The sequence below is a fragment of the Neopelma chrysocephalum genome, unplaced genomic scaffold (assembly GCF_003984885.1).
Source record: "Neopelma chrysocephalum unplaced genomic scaffold, ASM398488v2 Primary Assembly neopelma1_198, whole genome shotgun sequence".
Lineage (NCBI taxonomy): Eukaryota > Metazoa > Chordata > Aves > Passeriformes > Pipridae > Neopelma > Neopelma chrysocephalum.
This window is the reverse complement of record NW_020897860.1, coordinates 456252-467022: the sequence shown is the minus strand read 5'-3', so window position 1 is coordinate 467022 and position 10771 is coordinate 456252. Positions and strand designations below refer to the sequence as shown.

Below are 10771 nucleotides of genomic sequence, written 5' to 3'. Positions count from 1 at the left end.
GCAAATAACCAGCCCTGGAGGAAGGATGAGCATCCACAGGGCCTGATCCTGATCCCTCCCAATCCCCAGGGTGAAATTCCAAGCCCAAACTCGGAAATCCCACATGTGCTGCTGAAACTAAAGGGTTGGGATCCCGTCAGCAGCCCTGATTCCCTTCTTAAAGCTCCCCCAAAAAGCCTCAACCCCACTGGCCCTTACAAAATTGTGGTTAGGAAGGGAAAATCCCACTTGGATTTGATATTATTCCCTTGGGTAAATTCCTGATTCAATAAAGGAAATTCCACTTGCAACTCCTCTGATAATTTTATTAAAGGTGGAGCAGGTGGAGTTTTATTATTATTGATGGAGGGTGGGAAGAGTTTCACTCTTGGCCCAGGCAGAAAAAGGGGGGGGGCAGGGGAAACCTGGGAAAATGTTCTTTATGTCCTCTATTCCCATTTCCCAGCTCTAATTCTCCCTTTTCCCAGCATCTTATCCCCTTTTTTTTTCACCCTCCCAGCCCTTTCTGCAGGACTTCGGTCACTGGGAATGGGAAAAGCTCCAGCTCTGGGGTTGATCCAAGGACAGACTCTGAGGAGAACCAGGACAAGACAGGAATTCTTTCTCCTCCTTCCAGGCTGTGTAAAATCCCCCCAAATGCCACATTCTCTGCATTTTCCTAATTCAGGGATGTCTTTTTGAACACATGTTCATTCCCTGCTCCTGTTTCCACCTGGGCACGTTTAAGGAGGGGATTTTTTTCCTGATGTTTTTCAACCCCAAAGCATCTTCCCCCCTCACCTGGCTGATTCCTTCCACTCCATCTCCTCCCCATCGTGCTGCAGGGTGTCCATCTCCGTGAAAAGGGTGGGATTGGGAGGCTCATCATCTTCTCCCAGGATGTAGCGGAGACGTTCGGCAGCCGGAGACACTGAGGGGGGAAAAGAGGTTTAACACCCATGGGAGATGAGATGATGCTGAACCAGGGATTTAGCCCTTAAAATTCCTCAGAAAGTGGGAAGATAAGAGGGAAAAAAAGCTGAAAAAAAAAAATCTTGTTATGTCAAAGCTTCCCTTTCTCTTTTGTGGTTTCCACTGTTTCCAGGGTGGCACAGCCCTGAAACCCCAAAAATGAGTCACTGGGAGAACCCTCTGGAAGGGGGCAGAAGGAAGGATCTGCTCTTAAGCACCCAAGGAGGGAATTTGGGAAGAGTTGGCATTAGCTACACCCAAACTGAGGGTGTGCAGAGCTCCAACCCCTCCTGCAGGATTGCAAATCCCCCCTTTTTCACCAGTTCATCCAGAGATCCCCCCCAAGGCAGAGATTTCCAGCAAACTCCCAGTTTCTGTGGTCCAGCTGATCATATTTGGGGTGAATTTGGGGGTTTAGAGGAAGTTTAGGGTTGTTTGTGATCCTGGCGTAAAAAGTACAGAGGTTTGGAGGGAAATATTTAAGGTGAGGGACATTAAGGAGTGGGAAACTCTAAATAATCCTGTCCCAAAATCCCTGTGCAAAGATGTGGGATGATGGGGGAAAGGATGCATGGAAGCCAGCAGGGGAATTCTGGGATGATGGCAGGAAGGATGAGTGGAAGGAATATAGATCCAGGCTGGGAATTGAGGAATGTGGCCATCCCTATATAAAATACCACAGAATTCCCTTCCAGGACCATGATGATCCTTGTTTCCAAGGGGTATCCCACATTTTTCCTTGCCATGGAGCCTGTTTTTGCCAGGTTTTTGCCTGCCCTCAGCAACCAAATCCTTACAGTCTCTGGATGGGGATGCACAAGAGCTTAACACACATTTTCCCACTGGATTCCCGTAGAGAATGTGAATCCTTGAAGGGGAATAACCCAAATTTCTGCTGGAAAAATCCAACTTCCCGCAGCCAGGCTGGGGAGGGCACTTATTTCCTCCTGCTTCCCATGGGAACACATCACCCACCAACCTCCTGACTGGTGGGAAAAGGGTTTTCCATCCCCAGTGAATTCCTGGAGCCCACGGGAGGGTGATGGAACCTCCTCTAAAAAAAAACCAGCCTGGCTGCATTTGCTTTTCACCCTCTCCATCCATTTCCTAGGAAAAAACTCAACATTTTGGTCATGGGGAGGAATCAGACACCTGGGTATGAACCTGGATTTGCCCCAGGTGCTCCCCATGGATGGGAATGGTCCCCAGTTGCTCCAAAGAGATTAAAATCAACTTAAAATCCATGGAAATTGGTGTATTTTAGTACAATCTCGAGTATTCTAAACCAACAGGAATTAACCCAGCTTGGAAAAAGGTCTTTTTTTTTTTTTTAAGCAGAATCCTCCCGTTTTCAAACTTGAGAATAAGAAAGTTGGATAATAAAGTGCCCCAAAAAAGCAGGTAATTAAATTTCAATGTGTGAGCAGAGGAAAAAATAGGAATATTGCCCTTTTCCCCCCCAAAGGAGATGACCCCAAGTCGTGTGGGCCCTGGAAGAAGAGGATGTCCATTTAGGCTGAGCCTGCTTAACCACTTAAGCCCTCTAAGCCCCACCACCCAGACTAAAGCCCTGTTGTCAAGTCCTCCCTCATTTCCATAAGCTTCATTATTATGATTATTAAATATTCCTGTTAATTTTAGAGCTGGGCTCCCTGCCTGGAGGGTTTCAGGCTCTTTAAGCCTAAGTGCTGTTCTGGGAAGGAGGATGAAATGGGTACAATGCTGGTAACACCCCCCTCAGCCTTTGCTCTACAGCCCAAACCCGACACTTCCTCCAAACCCCCAAATTCACCCCAAAAGTGATGAGCTGGACCACAGAAATTGGGAGTTTGCCAGAAATCTCTGCCTTGGGGGGGATCTCTGGATGAACTGGTGAAAAAGGGGGATTTGCAATCCTGCAGGAGGGGTTGGAGCTCTGCACACCCTCAGTTTGGGTGTAGTTAATGCCAACTCTTCCCAAATTCCCTCCTTGGGTGCTTAAGAGCAGATCCTTCCTTCTGCCCCCTTCCAGAGGGTTCTCCCAGTGACTCATTTTTGGGGTTTCAGGGCTGTGCCACCCTGGAAACAGTGGAAACCACAAAAGAGAAAGGCAAGCTTTGACATAATGGCCTTTTTTATTTTAGCTTTTTTCTCCTTCTCCTCCCACATTTTAAGGGATAAATCCATCTTTCCACACCTTCCCAGCAGGGTCGGCCTCTGCTCAGCGACCTGAGCCAAGAGCCCCTTGTTAAACCAACACCACCAGGGCTTGGCAGCCAAAATTCAGGGAATTTGTTCACCTGGAGGAGCCTGGGAAAGCACCCAGAAATCCCTGCTTGGTTTTTTTCACCTGGAAGTTTGATCCAAGACCTGGAAATCCCGGGAAGCAGCAGGTGCTTCCTTGGGAGGATATGTTGGATAGTGGCATCTATTTGGTCACACAGTCAAAATTCGTGGGATTCATTCATCTGGAGGACTCTGGGAAAGCATCCAGATCTCCCTGCTTGGCTTTTTTCGCCTGGAAATTCGATCCAGCACCTAAAAATTCTGGGAAGAAGTAGGTGTTTGCTTGGGAGGATATATTGGACAGTGGCATTTAAGGTTTGGCCCCTTTGGGAGCTCAAGAGTAAAATTGCTGCAGTGGCCAAAACTTCCCCAAACCCCCCAAAATCAGCAGCTGTTTGTTGAAGACACAGTTCAAGGGGCGCCCAGAGAAGATCCAGATCTCCCTGAACTAATTTTTAGGATGGGAAAACACTTCCAGCTGCAATTCCTGCAATTCCCCACCGTGATTTTAGCCACAGTGGATCCAAATGGAGCCCAAAGCCACAGAATCAGGTCAGCATCAACACTGGGAATATTTAGGTTATATAGGATATATATGGGATATTTGGGATAATTCTGCATGTGCAAGACCTCACGTTTCCTTGGGAAATGGGACAGGACAGACCAGCTGGAATGATTTAAACCTCCTTTAGTCCTGGGTCCACAGAGCCCTTCACACCCCAGCTTGGATCCAGCAGTAAAACCTGACCTGGAGATGCTTTTCCAAACCGAAATTCCCGCTCTGGTTTAAGGTAGAATAAAAAAAAAAAAGGGGGATAAAATTGGGGATGGGGGAATGTGGTGCTGCTTGGGGTTTGCAGGACTAAGCCTGATTTAAGGCTCCAGCACATTAACCATCGGCTCTCGTGGTCCCTCTGGATCCATAACAGCCTTTCCCTGGCTTTTCATGGATCAGAAGGGTCACCACCTCCCAAAAAAAGAGGAGACTGGGGTGCACATCCCATGGGATTAGATGCTCTTTTCTTTTTCAAGAAACCTGTAAATCTGGGAGACCTTTTATCCCTCCAAATATCACCTTTTCCACTTCCCCTCTGCCGGGGAGCAACAGGAGCTGAGAATTCCCCCAGTTAATTTTAGGGATGAGCTTTGGAGCTCTGTGCCCTGAGTTCACCTGCAAGCTCCCAGGCTGCTTTTACAAGGGAAAAAGTTGATTTTACAAGGGAAAAACAAAGCTAAAAAAACACCCTGGAGCTTTTTACCCCCCTCCTGCTCCCCCGACGGCGCCTGCCACGAAACGCTGGGAAAAATCCTACCTGGAGTTGGTTCCATTTTTTCCCCCATTTCTTCCCGGCCAAACCAAACCTTCGCTGCTCGGTACCAAAAACCACCAAACCCCCGAACTTCCTCCTTTATCCACTCAGGCTTGTTAAACTCCCAAGGCTTAAGGAGCAGATTACAGAGAATATAAAGCACTTTCCTTTCCCTTTGGCTCCCATGACGGGAAGTTACCAAATCAAACGGGATGCGAGTGGGAGAGGTGAGATCTCTGGGAGGCAGTGGGATGGAGAGAGGGAGAAAGGGGAGGGCGAAACGCTGGGAGGGCAGAAATCACAGCTTTGGGGTTATTTCCTGCAGGGTTTTTCTTTCCCACCTGGAAGGAGGTGGGAAAATCCCCTCCGAGCTCAGAGCAGAAAATTTTTTTCAGGGAAAAATAGCCTAAAAAAGGAGGATTTCTGAGTTTTTTCGTGTGGTTTTCCTCCATAAAATGACTTTTCTCCCCCCAAGCCAGCCCAGGGTTTTATCCCAGTGGCATTTACTGCCTGTGGAAAGGAGGAAGCTCCCGCTTCCACCAAAGCCATGAAGGAGCTGTGAGCGGAGCCCGCTGCAAATAAAAACCTCTTCCCACGCCACAGAAAAACCCAGGAAAACTTTTCCTTCCGTAGAGAAAAGTGGAGCCCGCTCAGCTGAGCTGGACCTAAACCCCAACGCATGTTTCTATAGGAGGGGGGTGGCAAAAACCCACCCCGAGGGCTCGGCAGCTGCTTTGCTGTGCGAAATGTTAATCTGGGCTTTAATCCTAAAGGAGATTTAACGAGACCAGGCAAAGCCGCGGGCAAAAGCCCGTCGGGAACAAGGTGTGATGCCCGAGGTTTGTCTGCGCTCCCTGGACGCCGATTTCCTCTTGGGCAACTTCCCAAGGGACAGGACAACTCCACCCCAATTCCCACCCTGTGACACGCAGGGAAAAATAAACCCGGGAAGGGCCGCGCGTCGGGGGTGATTTAATTTAATCCCGAGTTCAGTGATGCTCCGAAGGCTCTCCCGGTTTTTTTTTGGGAGCCGCAGGGCACTCACTGGTCCTGCTGGCGTTGTCATTGCCGCTCTCGTAGCAGCCGTGGCCGCCGTCGTCGGTGTCCGAGTGGTCCTGGCGCTCGAAGTGCCGCTCGCTCTCGCTCCGGTCCCGGCTGGAACCGGGAGATCTCCGGCGGCGCCGCTTCCTGCGGTACCCCCGCGGCACCGGCACCCCGATGTAGATGGAGTGGTAATCTGGGGAGGGGGGAGAGCTTCAAAAGCAGGTCTGGGATGGCTTAAAACAACAGCAAAACACCACCACCACCAAATTACTTTCTAGTTAAAGCTTCCAATTTAAAAACTCCCAGTTAAAAAAGCCGGGGAGATGTTTCCCAGCTTCCCATCAGGAACTAAAGCACAGAAGAGTTTATTCCATGGGCTTTCTAGTTAAAGCTTCCAATTTAAAAACTCCCGGTTCAAAAAGCCGGGGAGATGTTTCCCAGCTTCCCAGCAGGACTAAAGCACATTATTTATTCCATGGGATGTGCTGGATCTAGAGAATGAAGAAAAACTTTTAAAAGCTTGCAGTTTAAAAAAATCCGGAGGGGGGGGGAACAGAACTAGGATTTCTCATTTCCAGTTACAAAAAAAGAAAAGTTCACTTTCCAGTTAAAAAACTTCCAGTTTACAAAGCCAGGGAGATGTTTCCCATCTTCCCACCGGCCTTAAAGCACACAGGAGTTTTATTCCATGTTGTGCATGGGATGTGCCAGATGTAGAGAGGGGGAAAAGCTTGAAAAAGCAGGTCTGGAATGTTTCACTTCCAGGTAAAAAAGAAAAGTTCACTTTCCAGTTAAAAAAAAGTTCTCTTTCCAATTAAAAAAATTCCAGTTTAAAAAGCCAGGGAGGTGTTTCCCATCTTCCCACCAGGATGAAAGCACACAGTTCATTCCATGGGATGTGCTAGAGAATGAAGAAAAACTTTGAAAGCTTCCAGTTTAAAAAAAAAGTTCACTCTCCAGTTAAAAAAATGTTCATTTTCCAGTTAAAAACTTCCATTATAAAAAGCCAGGGAGATGATTCCCAGGATTAAAGCACCCAGGCTTTAATGCACACATGTTGTGCACGGGATGTGCTGGATTGAGAGCACATATGGGAAAAAAAAAACAACAGATCTGGGATTTCTCACTTCCCATTAAAAAAGAAAAGTTCACTTTCTAGTTAAAACTTCCAGTTAAAAAACTTCCAGTTAAAAAAGCCAGGGAGATGTTTCCCATCTTCCCAGCAGGCTTAGGGCACACAGGAGTTTATTCCATGGGATGTGCTGGATCTAGAGAGGGGAAAAGGTTTTAAAAGCAGACCTGGGATTTCTCATTTCCAGTTTAAAAAAAGGAAAAAGTTCACTTTCCAGTTAAAAAAACCCAGGGAGATGTTTCCCATCCTCCCACCAGGCCTAAAGTTTATTCCATGGGATGATCCAGAGGGATCTAGGGAAGGGGAAAAGTTTTAAAAAACAGATCTGGGATGTCTCACTTCCAGTTACAAAAAAAGTTCACTTTCCAGTTAAAAGTTCCAGTTCAAAAGGTCAGGGAGGTGTTTCCCATCTTCCCACCAGGCTTAAGGCACTCAGGAGTTTATTCCATGGGATGTACCGGTGGAGCATCGGGAGATCCGATGGATCAGGGAAGCCCCTGCTGCCTTTGGGGGCATTCCCGAGGTTTCACTCACCTTCCTCATCCTCGTATCTCCTCCTGGAGCTGCTGAGCCCCCTCTCGCTCATCCCATCCTCATCCTCCAGCATGTTCCCGCTGCTCCGGGAGAGCTGAGCCCGGCAAGGAGAAAGGAGAGAGGTTTTTCAGGGATGTTGGGCAGGGAAGAGCCTCTTTGCACACCTGGCAGGTGCTCCCCACTCCGGGAATCCACGTGTGGAATCACAGGATCCTTCCCGGCCGGGAGAGCCGGGACTTCCCTGTGGAAGCACAGGGGACCCTCTGGAATGTCCTCCCTGGGTGAGCTCAGCCCTGCCTGTGCCAGTCCTGCCCGTGCCAGCCCTGCCTGTGCTCCACCTCCACTCTCCCCATGGTTAAGAAAACCGGGATAAATTTTGTCTCCAGGCTCCAATTTCTGCTGCTCGAAGCAGAGGGGGAGTGAAGTGCAAGGAATTTTTATGGAGATTTGCTGCCACAATTATGGACACGAGCTCAGTTCACAGGGGTTATTTGCTGGCAATAAACACCCATTTAATTTTTTTGGGGTGGGACCTGCCCAGATAAAAGGGATTTTTCACAGCTAAAAGGGGTTTTGCAGACGCAGACTTTGCTTCCTCATCTCCTGAGCACAGATTTTACACCCTACACTTCCAGATCCCTTCCTTCCGACCTGCCGCTTTATCCCCCCAGGAGTTCCTTCGCATTTTGTCCCGGCTGTTAATTACTCCCCTAATTATCTGACCTCCAGTGATTGCCTTTCACACTTGACTGGGGCGGCAGAACGGTTACTATTCCTGGCAGCCCGGTCGATGCCTCCCAAAGTCACTTTGAGAGTGATCAGAACCAGCCTCTCCGTGTCCCCCGTTCCAGCTCCTGGAATCCATGGCAAAATCGCACCATTATCCATCTATTTCAGGGAAAAAAAACCCCAACTCAAGCCAAAGAGGTTCAAAATATCAAGCAAACAGGGTGTGCACCTAAAAAGCTGGGAGGACCCCGGGGTGCCCAGGTTGGCTCTGCTTTGGTTCCTGATTTATCGACTCGTTTTCCCCCAGGCAAAGACCATCTTTATCCCAATAAACGTTCCAGCCTTAACACAGTTGATATTTAAAGGCACCTCTTCATTTAAAAGATTTGTTGTTTTTTTTTTCCTGACACTTTTTTTAAGGAACCAGTTTATTTTAGGGACAAACTCCTCTGGATGGGCAACTGTGCCCCAAATCTGGGTGTATCAACAGCAGCCACGAGCCTTGGCTTCCTGAAAATAACATTACTGGGATAATTTTGAAGGTTTTAGGAAGCTGGTGGTGGCAGGAAAAGCAGCTTCAGGCAGAAATAGTTTTGCTCCAAAAATGACTTTCCAAGAGATGAAGTTTCACAACCCCCCAAGATTCCTTCAGTGGCAGGTTGGGGATGATGGATGGGGCTAAAGGACCCTCCAAATGGGATAATATTGGAATGAAATAGGACTTTTTTTGCAGTCTACTTTGGCTGGTCAGAGTTTTACCACATCTCTGCTGGGCAGCACAAATAACCCACTGGATAAACCCTTTGATAAATCCACTGAGAAATGAAATATCCTGGTTAATTATGGTTGATTTAGGAGAGTAATAAAACCATTTTTTTTCCCTCTTATATTTTACACATAAATCTTCCCCCCCCAACTCCCTACATCCAAACACAAGCATAACATGGAATAGAACTTTTGGAAAACCTGACTCTAAGTGGAGCAGAAACAAGAGGAGGGAAAGAAAAGCGCCGTCACCTCTCCCAGTTAAACCCAGTTCTACCCCCCCCCAGCTCCCAGTTCCACAAAAACAAGTTTCACCCTTAAGAAACTCACCTTGAGCTCTCAAAGGAGATGTTCAGAGGGAGGATGGGGCTGCAGAGGAAAGTCAGGGCTGTTGGTGGGAGTGGGAGCCCAGATTGCCTTGGGATGGAGCTGCTCTTCCCACCATCCTATCGACGCCCAACTGGAAACGCTGCGCAGCTCCCGGCTCAAAATGTATTTTGGGCAACACTGATCGACTTTTGGGAGCAGAGAAGCATCATGGGATGCAAAGAGACCTCGGGAGAGGATGGAACATCAAACCAGCAGAGGTCCTGCCCTGCACAGGGCTGGACTTGGGCTGTCACACCACCGGGACGTGGAAAATCCAGGCTGTCCCTCCCCAGCCTGCAGGATTTGTGTCTTCTGGGGCTGTTGGGGGCTTTTTGTTCATCAATTTTGGCTCAGTTCTGAGGGATTTTGGAAGGGAACAGCTTTTATGTCTTTTCTCTGTGCAATTTCATGATTTTAAGGAGGAAATGGCTCAGGGAAACGCAGAGGAGCATCACCATCACCGGGATGCTCCTAAAACCCCTGGGAACAACAGCAGCAGCCCCTGGGGCATCCAACACAGTTTGGGGAGAGTTTATCACATGGAATTCTTTTGCAATTCCACGTCTCCCTTTCAATGTGCTGATCATGTGTAAATTCAGTGCCACGAAGAGCAAACTCTGGGCCACAGGAGTGCTCCCAGCTCAGCTCCCTGAGCTCTGCTCCCATTCCACGCTTGGATTCCTCGCCTCCCTTCGGCCTTTTACCAGGGATGTCAATAAATCCACATCAAACAGCTCCCAGCTCCTCAGCAGAGCTGGGCTCGTTGTCAGGCAAGAAAAAAGGACTGGGAAAATCAGATTTTGAGCTTGAAATCATCTGAGCTCGGGCCTTCTCTCTCACCTCCGGGGGTTATTCCATGGCACGATCCAGAGTCTTGGAAAAATCAAAGCAAAACCTGTTTGGTGCTTTATTCCTCCTCCTGTTTTCTTTCCCAGCTCCTGTTTTGTTTGATTTGCTCTTCCATGTGGAGCAGGGTCAGGCCTAGAGCAAGGCCAGGTCTGGAGAAAGGTCAGGTCTGGGGCACGGTTGGGTCTGGACCAAGGTCAGGCCTGGTACAGGGACAGCTCTGGAGCAAGGTCAGGTCTGGGGTAAGATGAGGTGTGGAGTAAGGACAGGGTTAGAGCAAGGCCTGGGCTAGAACATGGGCAGGTCTGGAGAAAGGCCAGGTCTGGGGCAGGGTCAGGTCTGCAGAAAGGTTGGGTCTGGGGCAAGGACAAGTCTGGAGCAAGTTTAGGTCTGGAGTAAGGACAGGTCTGGAGCAGGGTCAGGTCTAGGACCAAGGTCCAGTCTGGAGCAAGGACAGGTTTAGAGCAAGGACTGGTCTAGACCAAGGCCAGGTCTGGAGCAGGGACAGGTTTGGAGCAAGGACAGGTTTGGAGCAAGGTCAGGTCTAGGATCAAGGCCAGGTCTGAACCAAGGTCAAGTCTGGAGCAAGGACAGGTTTGGAGCAAGGACAGGTTTAGAGCAAGGACAGGTTTGGACCAACGTCAGGTCTGGAGCAGGGTCAGGTCTGGAGAAAGGACAGGTTTAGATCAAGGACAGGTTTGGAGCAAGGACAGGTTTGGAGTAGGGTCAGGTCTAGGACCAAGGCCAGGTCTGGATCAAGGTCAGGTCTGGAGCAAGGCCTGGTTTAGAGCAAGGCCTGGTCTGGACCAAGGCCAGGTCTGGAGCA

At 48.9% G+C, this 10771-nt stretch overlaps 1 protein-coding gene across 1 annotated transcript in view; it reads right to left on the bottom strand.

Moving 5' to 3' along the window:
• SLC4A5 (solute carrier family 4 member 5) overlaps window positions 1-7309 on the bottom strand; it is a 38192-nt gene extending 30883 nt beyond the window's left edge. The window contains exons 1-3 of the mRNA XM_027702839.1: window positions 7237-7309; window positions 5572-5763; window positions 781-910 (exon numbers count right to left, since the gene is read on the bottom strand). Coding sequence (XP_027558640.1) covers window positions 781-910; window positions 5572-5763; window positions 7237-7309 — 395 coding nt within the window. The remainder of the gene's footprint in view (window positions 1-780; window positions 911-5571; window positions 5764-7236) is intronic.
• Between the last annotated feature and the right edge of the window lie 3462 nt (window positions 7310-10771).